The sequence below is a fragment of the Artemia sp. Qi Xiang Cuo genome, chromosome 6, assembly GCF_049724085.1.
Source record: "Artemia sp. Qi Xiang Cuo chromosome 6, ASM4972408v1, whole genome shotgun sequence".
NCBI lineage: Eukaryota > Metazoa > Arthropoda > Branchiopoda > Anostraca > Artemiidae > Artemia > Artemia sp. Qi Xiang Cuo.
Window position 1 is genome coordinate 39,128,499 of NC_142799.1, and position 17,010 is coordinate 39,145,508.

General features: G+C 35.1%; 1 protein-coding gene across 4 annotated transcripts in view; it reads left to right on the plus strand.

Annotated features, from left to right (window-relative positions):
• The window catches only part of LOC148951210 (putative sodium-coupled neutral amino acid transporter 10), a 95,921-nt gene extending 79,194 nt beyond the window's left edge, over positions 1-16,727 (plus strand). For all 4 annotated transcript variants that reach the window (XM_089090728.1, XM_089090727.1, XM_089090729.1 and 1 more), the window contains 5 exons: positions 936-1,051; positions 5,824-6,106; positions 7,985-8,227; positions 10,076-10,259; positions 13,557-16,727. In XM_089090728.1, the coding sequence (XP_088946854.1) occupies positions 936-1,051; positions 5,824-6,106; positions 7,985-8,227; positions 10,076-10,259; positions 13,557-14,530 (1,800 nt within the window). In that variant the 3' untranslated portion in view covers positions 14,531-16,727. The remainder of the gene's footprint in view (positions 1-935; positions 1,052-5,823; positions 6,107-7,984; positions 8,228-10,075; positions 10,260-13,556) is intronic.
• The last annotated feature ends 283 nt before the right edge of the window (positions 16,728-17,010 follow it).

Consider the following 17,010-nt stretch of genomic DNA (forward strand, 5'->3'; position numbering starts at 1 on the left):
CCATACCCCGGGCTTTGAGGGTTTTGTAAACCCTGGAGGTATGGTTATTTTATTTTTGGACTTAAACAAAATGGCTATTCCAAAAATTTGATCGCATGCACTTAGGGAAAAGAGGGCGTGAGGAGGGTTAGTTGCCATCTGTTCACTTTTGACTCTTGAAAATGGCACCAGAACTTCCGATTTCCAATTGAATGAGCCCCGTTCGAAGTTTATACGACCACCCCTTCCATATGAAGTACATTACGTTACGTATGACCTTGTACACTTAAAGAGGTCCCTTCATAGGCTAACACAAAAATCAGTAAAATCATCAGGATCATCTTCTAAAATCATCCTAATCATGATTAGCCTGCAGGATCTTTTGCAAACGGTGTTTAGTGATGATGACCTAAAATTTTTCAACTTTACTCGACCTACCAGTAAAGAGTATATGGAAATCTTGGGAATTTTGAAAGTGAAGTTTAAAAAGAAGGACACTGAATTCTGGAAAGTGGTTTTCCCTGAAGTAAAAGTAGCTCCAGCTCTTCGATATTTGGCTACTGTGTTTTACGGCTTTCACTTAAAAGTGTTTATGGTATCTGACATTCTAACGCAATAGGTGAGTGGCTGTCACCAGTTTGCCTCAAGCGGCCATCACTATATATATATTGCCATATTATGTATAGAAATTAAACAGGATTAATATAAACTTACTTAACGTTAAATACTATGTAGAGCTATAGTCTGCTCTCTACTGCCTTCGTTACGGACAAAATTTGGTCCGCAAGATTACATAAAAATCACCTAAAGTCTTAATTTTGGCTAGCGTGAGAGGTCCTACAGAGCAGTGTGAGAGTTTATAAAAATTAAACTTCAGGCTAGATCTTTGGTAAGGGTTAGTTATGAGTGCACTTGTTGTATATTTCAATTAAATTTGATTGCTAATATTTTTACAGATTCTGCTTGAAGCTGCACCAAAAGTTTCTGAGCCCTATTCTGAAATGGAAATCTGGCGGTCATCAGGATTCTTGATTGTTGTTCCTATATTAACAATGGCTCAGTCATGCCAAACGTAAGTCACTTGCATAATATTGAAATTACTTACCGTCTACATTGTATCTGTACACAAGGAAAATGGAAAAGAAGAACAGCTTCTTCTAAAGTACTAGGACAAACCTATTTCGTAGGTTTTTGCCTCCTCCTTCCCGATAAGTTTCTGTCCCAACAAAATAGTGCTACAACCACTAGTTTCAGAATTTGGACCACTAGTCTCGTGAAATTTTATTTGCTTTAGGTAAACAAAACATAGCTTTCTTTCTGTTCTTGGTCAGTTCTTTATATTTCTCAATTTTGCCTTGCTTTAAGAATGTGTGAAAGCATATCTTTTCACAGATATATTAAATTTGCTGATAGGTTAGACATTTGTAACTCGGAATGCTCTGAATAAGCAGGCATAGTATATGTAAGAAGAAGATATAATATATAGAAAAAGTGCTTGATTGAATTGGCAGTTATTCTCCAGAGATTCTATTTGTGTCAATAAATAGTCACTCAGCAGAATAAGCCTCTCACTGGCGCACAGTGAATAAGTTGAGATTTCAAGTCTGACGTGTGCTTGTACATTTTTAATAGGTCACAATTGATTTTTCTTCTAAAACCTTTTTTTATATCTTAAAAGTCCTGCCCTTGTCTGTGATTTTGAAACACCATTATTTCTATAGAGGTTAATGTAAAGGGTCGAATATTTGCAGTCAAGTTCAAAACCCGATTGTAGGAAAAATACACTAATTCTATAAGCCTTGGTCTGGTCAAGCTTGTTAACTCTGTGAATGTCCTGACTCGCGCTTCAAAATAACTTTCATTTTTCCAGATGATTGCCTCTATGTTGGGGTAAAATAGCTAGAGAGATTGATTTAACTTTGACACCAGGTAAATATGTAGTAGTAGACGCATGTTTTGTCAGAGTTTAAGCCTCAGACAAAGTTGTGGGACTCATGTGACAAACTGCTTCTTGTGAAAGCAGAGCTTGTTTTGACGACTGCCAAATTAGTCATTACTTTGAAGGTCTTTAATAGGGAACCGAGCTCCTTTATTTATTCATTCAACAGAACTAATTGCGCGATACTCCAAAATATTGATCTCGGTACCCCTTGCGGAGTACAGTACCATCAGTCATTTCGAGTTTATATAAAAGTTTGTTTCTGATTTCATCTTGTGGAATGAGTTATGGAGAACATTTTGATTCGAATGGACAGCAGTTTCCCCTGGGGAAGGGGTAAAGAAAGCTTTATTTTTTTTTTATAAATCTGGGAAATAAGTTACTGAAGATTATGAATATGATTTTTGAAAAAGGGGAAGTACCTAATGATTTTAGGAAACCTTAGTTAAGCCACTTTATAAGAAAGGTGATAAAAGTGAGTGTGGTAATTATCGAGGGATTAGTCTGGTCTCTGTAGGTAGTAAATAACTTAGTAATATGATACTCTTTTAGACTGAGAGATGCCGTAGATAAAGTTTTAAGAGAAGAACAGTGCGATTTTATAAAAGGTAGAGGATGTGTCAACCAAATTTTCATTCTTAGGTTAGTAATTGAGAGGTGTCTTAGTTATAATACACCTTTAGTCCTCAGTTTTATAGATTATGAACAAGCATTTTATTCTGTTGAAAGAAGATTTTTAGTCAAGGTCTTACCCTTGTATGGTAGACTAGACCAATACATTAAATTGAATAGTGCTATGTATAAGAATAATACAGCTGTGATTAACGTTGGAAATGAGGTTAGCAGCTGGTTTTGTATTAAAACGGGAGTTAAGCAGGGCTGTATTCTATCCCCCTTTATATGGATTATTTGGATGAACTTTGTATTAAGGAGCATAGGAAAGGCAACGGGAGACCATGGAATCAAATGGGGAGGAAAAAGTCTCCTGGACTTAGATTATGCTGATGATTTAAGCATCCTAGATGACTATGTTCAGGGTGCTAGAATAGGGTTGAAAATTAATGTTAAGAAGACTAAGTCACTAAGGCTAGGAATAAGTGAAGATGAAAAGGTGAAGTTGGGTAATGAAAAGATTGATCGGGTGGACAGCTTCACTTACCTTGGTAGTATTATTAGTAAAGATGGTGGGAGCAGTGAAGATGTCAAAAGTAGAATAGCCAAGGCTCAGGGTTTTTTTTAACAGTTAAAAAGAGTTTGGAAGAATAGGAAGATAAGTCTGCAAACCAAGATTTGAATATTAGAAGCTACAGTGATGACAGTGGTCAAATATGGCTCTGAAGCATGGGCGCTCCGAAAAGCGGATGAAGATTTGCTAGATGTTTTCCAGAGAAATGGCTTAAGGATTGTTCTGGATACCTAGTTGACTGACCGTATTTCAAACAATAGGCTATACGAAAAACATGGTTCAATGCGGCCCTATAGGGCTATAATGAAAGAAAGGTTGAGGTGGCTAGGGCACTTTGTGCGGATAAAGGATGAAAGATTGCCGAAGATGGTTGTTTTCGACCAACCGTCTAGGTCTAAACGAAAAGTCGGCCTTACCTACTTAAATTGGAAGAATGTCGTCATGATAGGTTTGCAGGAATTTGGGACTACATCAGCTGGTGTAGAATCCAAGTCTTTTACTAGAGTGGGGTGGGGGATCAGCGTGCGTAGCTGTGTTGGCCTCAGGTGGCTTGGTGCTGCGGTGAGTTGTTGTTAGTAGTAGTAGTAAGTGGTAGTAGGCGGGGGAGTTTCAAGTAGGGTTTAACAAGAAAAAAACTAGGACAATAGTATCAAAGTTTCATTTGAAGTACCAACCAAATGTTAAATTTCATAAAAATATGTTAATATCTTCAGAAAAGACTAAGAAGAAAAATTGCCCTTGGAAGGCGCTGGATTAAAGGGGAGAGGAAGTACAATTGTAAAACCAAAATGAAGTTGACATAGTCGGCTCTGGTCTCAATGAGATGGGGCTCCAAGTCGCCTTCTTTAAAATTGAGCTTCTCGTCTACGGTTCGTCTCAGCAACCTCCCATAACTATCAGTGCAACTATTTCCGCATCGTCTTCTCTGAAATATTTAGGTCTCCCGTTTTGACTAACTGTTAAAACTACTAAAACACTTGTCGTAGTGTGGAAAGAAAAGCTTAGAAAATTGTACGGGCTGCTTGCTCGAGTTAAGGACCAGTTTCCTAAAATAGCCCTGGGCGGACTTTACAGCGCTTTTTCACCGCACATTTGTTCTTCTTCGTGCCTTTATGGAATTTTTTCCGCACTATCTGTGCGGAAGAAAATTCCTCCGTTTTTGCAAATATCCTCTGCAGTTGCTGCTTTGGACTTCCAACAGGTACATTTCAAGTAGGTATGGCGTTTTCCATGTTCCTTCAAAAATTGACCATCTTGTGGACAGGCTCCGTAAGCGTCGAGAAAATATTGTCGACTTTCTACTTATGTCGAAAATATTTGTCTGTGTTATTTTTCTCGTTAGTTTTTTCTTGATAGTGCTTTCATTTTTCTTTAATTTCCCTTGTACACTCCTCTAATTGCATTTCGTGCTTGTATAGAGGGTTGAAATACATTGTTATTATTATTAATATTATTGTAGAGCAATTGCTTCAATTTGGGAAGAGGGTTAACTGCTCATTTTTTTATTTTGAAAATACCTCTTTGGTATTATCTTTGAACAATATCTGTTTTTGGTATCTTCATTTAAAAAAAATTAAAGAACACCCCCCCCCTCTATATTTTTCTGAATTGGCACCCCTGGTTCAAAATGGCATGAACCAAAACCTAAAAGGTTCAGGTAGATTCGCTGTTTGGTCGCACATCAAAAAGAAGTAGTAACATTCCAATATTACTACTTATTCTGCCAGTCCGGTAAGCTCAACAATAGGTTTTACTCTTTTGTGGGCTTTCTCGTGAAACTAGTTGCCTTTGTCAAAAAGAAACCATGTCTGTTTTCTTTTACTGCCCAATATTCTGCTTCAGATTCTTCACTAAGCCTATCTTAAACAGTGAGTAGGTCTCTAGTATCGTAATGCCGGTCCTAATCAAAGATTAGAGGAAGAAAATTGGAGCGTTTCAACCATTTTCTGGACTTTTGTTCTCTCTGTACCTGTATGAACATGAGTATTGCCTGGTTGTATGTATGCATGAACGGCCGAAGCACTGTTGGTTGGCTGTTGGATAGAAGAAATGTCTAATCTTGGAACGATAATTCCAAGATTCATTTAAAATGAATCTGGCCATTATATAGTTCTTGCCTTTATAAAATCTTCATTTATAAATAGGAAAAACAGAAACTAGGATCTAATAGAGGACTTCGCTTGAATAGATATCTTTTTTTAAATATTCATGTAATAAAATTTAGTCATCCAATAAAACGGAAACACAAGAAAAACTCGAAGGAGGGAAGAGACAATGAAGGCTACCCCGGTTTAGTGCTGTGCCCTGGACAACAGTAATATATGAATTGTAGAATAGTTTGTTGGATTTGGAATATCAAAATGCTAGGGTGATAAATGCTATTCTTTTGTTTTGCTCATGTTTAATGGAATAAGAACCAAAATAAGATTTGTTGTCTCTGAAAGTGATAAGTGAAAATAAATAAAAGCATCCGCTATGCTATGTGCCAAATATTTGCTGTTATAAGTTTCTATCGTCATATGAAACGTGTATCGGATGTAGTATTCCCCTGTCTTCAAAAATCAATCAGTACCAGATGCTAATAGTCTGGTCTACAGAACATTATTTGTAACAATAGGCTTTTTCGAGATGACCACTCATGTTGAGGATCGCTATCGTCTGTTTTAGCTATAACTTTGAATTTCTTGAAAGGTCTATTGCTGATTTAACTTATTTTTAGGCAAGTATTTGAAGTTTATGAGTCACTTCACGAGCCTTCGCTAAAGACGATGGATCATATTGTTTCCCGTGCTATAGATCTGTGTACGTTTGTTTATGCAGCAACAGGAATTCTCGGATACGTAGCATTTGGTAACTCAGCATCTGGCAACGCTATTCTCGATCTGCAGCCATCGATGTTCACCGAAGTCATTAAATTTGGTTTCGTGATGTCTGTACTACTAAGTTTCCCATTGCTGGTGTTTCCCTGTCGTTCCAGTATATACTCAATGCTTTTTGGAAGGGTAAGTTAATTATCAGTATTTATTATTTAACTGCAATTATTTGTAGAACCTGTTCATATTTTTGTTTCGATCAACTAGTCCTCTCAGTCCGTCTCTGCCCGTTTTTCTCTCTCCTCTTTTCCTCTCTCTCTCTCTTTCTCTCGCCTCTCACTCTCCCCTCTCTCCCTCTCCCCCGTCTCACCCTCGTTTTCCTCAGGAGTTTTATAAAATGCATTATTTTTTAAAGTGAGAAAAAATGATTTTAAAGATTAGTCTTCACACAACATAGAATTTTCATCTGATTCTGGAATTGTTTTGGTGGCTCAGTATCAGTTTGTTTTTCACTACAAGTCTAAAAATAGAAGAGAAAGTAGAAGACACGAAGAGTAAAAGAAACGAGATATATTAATTATGAGAAAAGAAAGTGTATTGTTTACGAAGTTTAAGCGGCATGGGTTAACTTTGAATTTGTTGATATATTTGTAAATAATTTGAAACGCTATTCGTCAGTATAGCCGGGGATAAGAAGTGCTGCGCCCTTTTGAGCTAAAACTACACATAGGTTGTGTGCCGAAATTGGAAAAAAAACGATCCTTCATAGAGCTTTTCTTCTATCCTCACTCCCATCTTGAGATTCACTTTTGTGTGTTCTTTCATTTAATTTCTGTTATAGTGTAGACAAAGCTGTTGTTTGTTCTCTGATATTTAGAAATTTTTTTAAAAACATCAAATCTTTTCTTAATTGTTAAGACTTTGGTCTTTCTTTGAAGCCTTTTCTATTTTACTTTGACCCACCTGGTCATCCTAGTTTTTTATATTCTGCTTTTGTGGGATTCTATTGACAACTGTTATGGACTCTTTTCCATTTTTTCCCCTTTGTATTTTTACTATTTCTGTGTTTGTTTTTTTATATCTCTGTTATGTTTTTCTACGCTTTGTCTATTTGTTGCTTTGCTTTTGTCCTTACCGCAGGATTTTGCGATATTAGGGAAATGAATGGTTCATGTTGACAGTGGTAAGCCTGAAGATCATAAGCTTATAGTTTAGAATTTAAATCTTAGTATCCTTCCACAAATGCATTTAAGCAAGCAATTTTGTGCTCTATAGTGGTCTCAATAGTTTTCTATGCACCTTCTCAGTGGTATTATCCAATTAATTTGGGAGGCTTTGAGAACAATGAGATAAAAAGGGGACCGGAGGAACAATAAATCATTCATTCATAAATTTTCCTCTGTAGACATGACGCCAAGTAAACAGGCAAAACAATAGCCTCTCGCCAAGGTGGGACATATTTGTGATGTATTAATGAAAAGTTCAGGGGTGGACCTATACCCAAAATTATGGCCCATTTGAGTGTTCAAAGTTTGCTTCTCGACCCCTTCCCCACCCCCAGAAGAGTAGCTCCCTTGAACTATGAAACTTAAGGGGCTGCGTGAATGAAACTGTCAAGATTGTTCCATCAGCCAGAACTAAGGCATGGGAATGTGTTCTCGAGCTCCTAACTCCTCCCCTTCCCTTTCTGTTAGGTTTGAAAAACAAAATGGAAGCATGCCAATTTTCTGTCAAGCTTGACCTGTCTTAAAATTGACAAGAGATATGATCCAGCTTATGCATGGGTACCACTTTTACAAGGTCAAAGATCGCGATAAGCAACCTTTAAGCCAAAGTTTGTTTTTATTTCGTCATAGAGTTTTCCAGGCCTCGCAAGAAAGGGTGGGTAGAAGAGTTTGGAAAACATTCCTAGAGCCTGGTTGTGACTGTTGATCCGTTCCTGGAAGTTTCCGTTAGCGAGAAGTCCCTCTTCAAAATTGTTGCTTAACATCGTTAATACGATCTAATCAGTCAGTTCATGGTACTAACCTATGTGTAATTTAATGCTGGTTCTCACCTTTTTGACAGGTGACTGTATCCCCGTATGATCCTAGTGGAAATGAATCAATGCCTGAATTCCGCTTCAAAGCAATTACTGCCTTTATTATTGGATCTACATTACTTGTAGGATTGGCTGTGCCTAATATCGAATTTGTGCTTGGATTGGTTGGGGCGACTATTGGAACAGTCGTATGTGTTATACTACCATCTATTTGTTTGCTGCAAGTTACAGATGTTGATAAGTCATCAAAGGATAGACCAAAAGCTCAGGTATTAACCATTTTTGAAATACTTTTTCTGATCACTTTTGGTTTTTTAGGTAACGCAGATAAGGCAACAGGGGTTGAGTGGTCCGAAGAAAAACTCCTAGGATAAGCTCCTGAGCCATAGAGGGTCTTATCTGAGCTACTTTCAAAGTATAGTTATGAGCCATATATTTTGTCGTTTTCAATATGTTTCATACAACTGAAAATTGAAGCTAAATCAAGAAACTTGAAAATAAATGACTGAATATGTAAAAATAAAAGCAAGAAACAAAAAGAAAATTTCTTATTATGTAGACTTTTAAAAGATGAGATCGTAATAATCATGACTATCTTGACGAACCTAAAAATAAAGTAGTGTTTTTTTGTAGTTTTTTTGGCTTCTTATTAGCAAGATTTGTTACATATGGAGTGATGATGATATGATGTAAGTCTTTTTAATGATCTTTTTTCATCGTAAGAAACTCCAGAAACTCCACACCAGATAAAGATTTTTGGATAATACTCTTGCTGGGGTATGTCCTGATGAAGGTAATTGGTAGAAACAAGGTCTTGATGAGTTACTCGTGTTACTCATGAGTTTACGCAGGGATATGTTCAACAGGGTTCTGAGTTAAGAAAATAAGAGATTTGGTTGGAGTAAACCTCTAATTAGGATAACTTTTCAAAATGCAAAGCATGTACTTGTAGAGTACAGACGTCTAAACAGTTTTGCTATATATATATATATATATATATATATATATATATATATATATATATATATATATATATATATATATATATATATATATATATATATATATATATATATATATATATATATAAACTGCCATATTTTAAGATGTTTCTTTCGGGTGTTTCAGAATTATGAAGTTTTTAGGCCAGTACCACATTTTCATCAATGTTGTCACGTTGAATCATGAAAAAAAAGAAGCAAAACTACTTATTTAAATTTGACAATGCTTTTGGTGAGTAAAAATTCAAGCATTAACAATCTGTTTATTCTCTAATACAACCACACCCTCAAGAGAAAGCTATACTTTCTTAGTCTGTTTTGTATTAGATGTCTTTATCTTATTTTTGCTGATTTTCCACTCGTATTTCTTCTTTCTTTCTTCTTTAATTTGGCACCCGCTACTACTTAAAGCTATATAACTGCCTTTTTCAATAAGATTTTAATTCTCGGTTTTCCCCTTATTTTTGTAAAGATTTATATATATATTATATATATATATATATATATATATATATATATATATATATATATATATATATATATATATATATATATATATATATATATATATATATATATATATATATATATATATATATATATATATATATATATATATATATATATATATATATATATATATATATATAAATAGACCCCACCACTGAAACGTTGACAAGCTATGCGCCATCAAGGGCTCTGGAGGATCTTTATTCGTATCCTTTATTTAAGTTTAAACTAGACCAGTTCAAGCAATCAAGATATCATTTTTACTATCTTTGGTACGTTATTTTTACTATCTTGGTATCTTTGGTAAGTTTTTTCACTTTTTATATTTCTTTTCTACCTGTTATTTTCTTTGCATGAAAAAAGACATAGAAAAGGGGTCTCCCTCCTCATTCAGAATTTATGTTCAGAATCTTCCTTTTTGTACTTATGAAGTATACTTTTTTTTGTGTGAATTAGCCACAGAGAAAAATTTGCAAGCATGACAGTTCGTACTAATTGCGTAAACAGTTTGTTTTATTCAGCAATAATATTTGCTAGCAGTTTTTTTTCAGCGAACTTTTCTTTACTTATTTTGTTCGTTCTTTTATCTTTCGATTTATCTTATAGGTAGTCTTACTTATTGGTTTGACCATTCTTCTTTTTGGTACATATTATTCCATTTATCCAGAAGGAAGCAAAGTGGATATATCTCTAGATAATGCCATTCCCTCATTTGTCAAAGACGATGAAGTCATAAAGCTTATGGAAAAGGCTCAACCGGAAATTGAACAAGCAGATATGCTGAATAAAGGTAAGACAATATTCCACCTTAAATATCGATACCAAACTCATACTTATACAATCATGAAAATTGGCTTATGCCAGCTTTGCCGCCTCTCCCAACTGCAGCAAATCGTCTGCATAAGAAATGAAATTGAGATCCATGCCATCTGCGAAAGATGTCCCTCGCATGACTCTTGTTGCGGAATAGATAGCAGATCCTTAGCGCACTCCCCTAAAGAGTTTAATCGGCCCAGGCTGCCTTTCCTTACGTTGCCCAGCTGCTGCTTCTCACCCCAATACAAGTCGAAAGTGTGTGTGAGAGCACCTATCAAGGAAAACTGTGTGGGGTCATCGCCTGATTCTGAGAGGTACACTAATACTTACGAATGCGTAGCAGAAATTTCAATGCTGCAGGCAAATAGCGGCTTTTTACCAGAAGATGTGCTTCGCATTATTTTTCTTTGACACAATTTCCATAGCCCAAAGCGTTCCTCAACAAGTGTGTTTGTCTTCCACTAGCGTGTGCGACATAATATAGGCAACATTTTGATTGACCTGCAGCTTTTGAGCTGTACTGGGTCCCTGTTCATTTTGAGGGTGTTGGATATGTGACTATTCTGGAGGTTGGAATGTCTTAGTCCCATCTTCAGGCATATTTGGAACATTAAGGCTTGATACTCGTATAGAAGTTCTGTGCTGTGTTGTAGGTATCTCCGAATGATCCCATCGAATACAGAAAATTGTTTTATTTTTAATTGTCTTATTTGCGAGTTCAGTATGCCCTTTATCAATGATAATGTGGGTGCGATGGAGTTAAAGGCGAAACACATGTTTAAGTCCTTGAATAAGTTTCAACTTTTTTGTCTTAATATAACGCGCAATGTTAACAGATACTCTGTAAATAATTAGTTGTTTCTAATCATTGACATTTTTTGCCATGAGCCAAGTTTATTTTGGCTTGGGAGAAAATAGGAAAAAAATGAACAAGAAAGAGGTAGCTCTTAAACTCTTGGAATCCTGTATAGCTAGAACAAATAACAAATCCAGCATGAAATGAAACAAAAGACTTGTAAAGGTAAATTGAGAAAACGCTTACGAAGTTGCGCAACTATTATAATTATACCTTAGTATGATGAATATCATCTTCACGAATGAATAAACACGCGTTGATTCCGAATGTGACGACAAATGTGTTGGTATCCTAACATTTTAAAGTCTTTTTTAGAATTTTAGCCACCTATTCCATGACCACAGAGAAATATATTAGCAAAATGTGTTCCAAGAATATTGTTCAAAGTGTGATGCACAATTTTAACATTACCAGAAAAACAAACTTGCATCGGCACTCTTTAAAATACTGCATAAGTTGTCGAGCGTACTAGACTGAATTGAACATCAGTAAAATGCTGCGTAGGACAAATAGTTTTTTTTATGTATTTATATGTGCTGTAAATACAGTCTTAAGAGAAGAATAATGTGGTTTTAGGAAGGGGAGAGGAAACGCCGACCATGTTTTCACACTTAGATTAATAATTGAGAAGTCCTTGCTCATCAGGCCCCTTAGTCCTCAATTTTATAGATTGTGAGCAAGCGTTTGATTCAGCAGATAAAAGAGTTTTGGCGAAGGTCCCATACTTTTATGGCATACCAGATATCTACATTAAAGCATTTAGTGCTAGATGTGAGAATAAAATTGCTGCGGTTAAGGTAGGAGATGAGGTTAGAAACTGGTTTCGTATTGAATCAACAGTTAACTAGAATTGCGTTTTATCCTCATTTATATGGATCATTTGATGGATTTTGTTCCAAGGAGCACAGCAAAGACTATGGGACAGCACAGAATCAAATGGGGAAGTAAAACTCACCTAGCCTTTGATTATGCTGATGATTCGAGCGTCCTAGATAGAAATATTAGCAAAATGAATGATTATTTGGAGGTTTTAAGAATTCAGGGGGCAAGAAGAGGTTTGAAGATTAATGTTAAGAAGACTAAGTCCCTAAAACTGGCAATGAGTGATGTTAAAGAGGTGTTGACGGGTAACGGGATGATCGATCAAGTAGACAACTTCACTTACCTAGGTAGTATTATTAGTAAAAACGGTGAGTGCAGTAAAACTGTTAAAAGTAGAATAGCCAAGGCTTGGGGTGTTTTTCACGTTTGAAAAAAAAGTTTTGAAGAATAGAAAGATAAGTCCGAGAGCCAAGTTCAGAATGTTGGAAGCTGCAGTGACTTACAGCGATGAATCATCCGAAAGACGAGGAGGATTTGTTAGATTATTCCAGAGAATGGTCTACGGATTGTTTTGGTTACCCGTCTGCCTGACCGTATTTCAAAAATTAATCTGTACGGAAAATGCGGTTAAATCCCGCTTTCTAGGGCTATGATGAGAGAAAGGTTGAAGATGGCTAGGACACGGTCTTTGGGTGAAGGATGTCAGATTACCAAAGATCGTCCATCTAGGGCCAAACGAAAAGCAGGTCGTTCCCGAATGGAGTTGGAGGAGGTCTGAAGGAAAGATTTAAGGGAAAATGGAACGTCTTGGGTGGGTGTAAACACGGAGGACTTGAATAGATTGGGATAAAGGAGCAGCATGCGTAGCTGTGTTGGCCTCAGGCAGCTTGGCGCTGCTGTGAGTTGTTAGTAGTAGTAGCAGTATTAATATGTACATTACTAATATCACGAGCAATTTTGGCCGCTTTTGCCTGTATGAGTCTTAAAAAACTTAAAATCTCGTCTGTATTTACCTCCTAATACGAGAACAAATCCATTCTGAATTTAGTAAAGTCCCCAAAGGTTAATCATGTTGTCCTTGGATAATAATTGTATTGGGCCGTCTGTAAATAACCAAAGATGATTTCAATAACATAACTAGTAGCCAGTTTGTGGTTTGTGCTATTCATAAATTTCCTTCCATACAATGGTTTCCTTTTTTTCATAACGACTGTGAATTCGCGATCTGTAAATGCAGATAAGTTTTTTTCTCATTCCAACCCCAAGGCCTAGTAAATGCGTGTTAAGAATAGAATCAAGACCATGCACTGCATTGTTCATATCATTAATACAAGCAAAGAGAGATAGGGTACCATGTGCAGAAACCTGTGGCACCTCAAATAAAATTTCGGTAATGTTTTTCCAGGCTAGACGACCATTATTACCGACTGGGATACCGCTTTTCCAGTGTTTCTGAACTTGGCATTAGTTCCTAAATTAAATTTTATTTCATTTTCTGAAGAACACACAGTTTTTATCAGACATTCCCGTAATAATCAGTTAGCTCTGATTATCGTCATTTTTCCTATGAGCTTATTTTTTTTTACTTTTTAGAAGGAAATATTGATGAAAGTCTAACTGGAGATAAGCGTGTTGAGCCAGCTTTACCTTTTGAAAGCGATGGTGGTGCACCTGTTGAAACAAAAGAAGAAGAAGATAAGGAAGTAAAGGAGATTATCAAAGAAGAGATTAAAAACGAAGAACATATCGAAAGTGTAGTTAAGGAACCCGAAATAGATGGAAACGTTGAAAATAAACTTACTGTTAAATTTGAGAATTTGAAGAAAGAACCTATAAGCAAGGAAAGGGATATTGCCGAATCTGAATATAAAAAAGTCGGAATCTCACCAGGTGAATACCAGCCCATTAAGAAAATTGACAAAACAAACAATTTTATTTCTAAGGGTAGGAAAGCATTGAATAAAAATTTAACCTTAATTATTCCAAAAAAAGATTATAATGAGTTGAATAATATAGAAGAAAAATTAAGTATCGATAAAGAAGAAAGAAATTATAATGAGTTGAATAATATAGAAGAAAAATTAAGTATCGATAAAGAAGAAAAATCAAACGCTATTAAAAAACAAATGAGGGAAAATCAAGGAAAGATTAACCCTAAATATACACTTAAAAGTACTGGAAAAGATGTTGTACATCTAAAAATTATGAATAACAATGCAAACTATGAAGACAAACCTGGAGGTAACATAGAGAGCCTGCAGAATTCAGCTAATTTAGCTACCAAAAAGGATGGTGAAGAAAATCGATTTAACCTTATCCAAGAAGAAAGTAAACAAGAATCGATTAATGGTGGAGGGAGAGATATTCTTTCAGTTGATAAAGCAGATGCATCAATTAATGCTGTTCAACAGCAAGCTTTGGGAGAAAAAGCTATTAACAAGACTGTCTTGAAAGAGGACAGTGTACAATCCAACCCAGTGAAGAGACAAGTCAAAGCAAATGAAAGTGTACATTATAATACTACTGTGATTAAACTTGTAAATGTAGTTCCAGAAAAAGAGGTTTAACCCTTGGCTTGTATATCGCATCAAGAATTCTATTGTAGCTAGATCACATGCCTTGCCCGTCAGAAAAGTATGATTCACAACAATTTTTTTTAGGCTTTTGTTTATGATCAGTTTTTTTTTCTCGTCATATGGCTAGTTATATAGACTAGCTATTTTCTTAGCCTATAGCTACAGTCATGATGTTTGAATACAATGTCGTAAGAAGTACTCTATTCATTCATAAAAAAATGTCTGAACGTTTTGGCATCGGATAATTTAAAATGTGACATTTTCCCAGCCAAAAAATCTATATTCCATATTTTTGTCAAAGGTTTTCTTACCATCTATTCATTAGTCAAATTTCATTTTGGATGTGACGATAGTAAGAAGCATATATTTATGTAAAACAAGTGATAAAAATATGTCGGGGAACCGTTTGTCTATCTCAATGGGGGAGCAGTCCTTAACACGATTCTTAAGAGGAAAGGAAATATGTTTAGTTGTTCAGCGAATTCCTTTTAATATTTTATTTCATTGATTTGTCGGTCACGTTTTGTCAGTTGCATATAAATATTTTAATGCACCGAACTTGCGTCAATGATGCAAAAAAACCTGCTTCTGTGAAAAATCTTGGTAAAAAAAGGCTTTTTCGAAGGGAAATGCATACAGATGAATCTTGAATATAAGTTTGGTTGGTGGTGGTGAATTTGCTTATTGTATTCTAATTTGGGTTTTGTTGCATTTAGGATATTCTGGAGTAAAGTAGCTTTTATTTTGTTGTTCCTGGCCATTCTCTAAAGAAAAATTTTATTTAATTTTGGACTTAAAAAAAATAAAATGTCTTGCAAGTTGTTGTTGTTCCGGGCGTACAAGAAAAATAAATAAATAGGAAGTTAAAAGGCTAAAAAAAAGGACCGTACCTGCACATAGCATCATATGTAATATATATATATATATATATATATATATATATATATATATATATATATATATATATATATATATATAACCACAATAAAAAGCTATTGAGTATGAAAAAGACAAAGAATGGTCAACATTCTAGCTAGGTATTCGCAAAGAAACAAACAGAGATCGATAAAAAAAATAGATAAAGCCAAAAAATCCTTGCAATCCTTGTTACATTGTTAGACCCCAAGTAGCGGTATTTTCTTCAATCATCTTGTCTCTTTACTTTCCATTCACATTTGCTATTCTTAAGGCTCTAAATCGCAGTTGCACCTATTTAATATTCTAGCAAAAAAAAAGAAGCCGAAGAATAAATGTTTTCTGGTTGCTCTGATACAAGAGCCCATCAAATAGCAATTAGGATCCTATTCCCATAGCCACCGGCGTAGTTCTTAGCGCTTAGTACACATAGCTACAAATTAAGCGGTGCTTATTAGAGTTATTGACTATATTAGCGTCATGTTCTCTACAGCCAAGTTTAATTTTGCCCTCCAAGCTTTTGCTACAAGTTTAAATTCTGAGTCTAGCGATCGCTGAATAATTTCAAACTTAAAACATAATAAAAAAAGGGAAGCTTTTCTTTATCTGTATAACTTAATTACAATTAGCGCATTGGGAAATAGAAGCTAGGAAGTGTATGTGAAAGAAGTCTTCTTGGGATGCTGTAGGAATTAAAATAGAAAGAATTAAACTCTAAATAAGTGTCTCTGATATATTTCCTATAGATATTTTTTTTTACCTAGTATTTTAACGTTTTTGAAACCAAAAAGAAGAACAGAAAAATGCATTTTTTTAAAAGCTAAAGTTTAACAAAACAACAATAAATGGGGCAATATGTAGTTGATGATTCAATTATTCTAGTCAACGCATTCTAAATTTTTCGTTGAACATAGAAATTTTCTATAGCGGATCCACTACTTTGGAATGGCGTGAGTATGGATGCAATTTAATGTTTTAGAGTCAGGTAAAAAGGCACAATGTCTAGATTATTAAGAGTGTATAACTGATTCTCGTTCCACCCCTGTGTGCAGTTTTACAAATGTTTCGCATAATTTCGGTATGTAGATAGTATCGCTTGATAACGAAATATCTTTATGCTGTCTTTTGATCCTAACTATTAAATTCCATGTTTAATCAAATATCTTATTTGTTATTTTCAAAATTTGTGCATTCCTTATTTATTTTTGTACTAAATTTTTGATTAAAAGAACGATTAGGCAATTAAGTGTTTTTGAACATTTATATCTGTTAGAACTAAACTTGCAAACTATGTTGAACCAATTTCAATATTCGCTTAGTGACTATTTTTAAGCATTTATCCGAATATTAGAGGTCCATACGTTCCTTTACATTGATTTTATCTCATATGCTTCGCTTTGAAATATATTCAGTATTTTGTCTCAAGTTTCGCCGTTTTATCTTGATCTTAACACAACATGCTATCATATTATTGAATATTGCAATTTACCTTGTATCGAGGCTTCTCCTCTCAGAGCTATTGCCACAACAATAAAACTGGAGAGCCTCAGAATAAA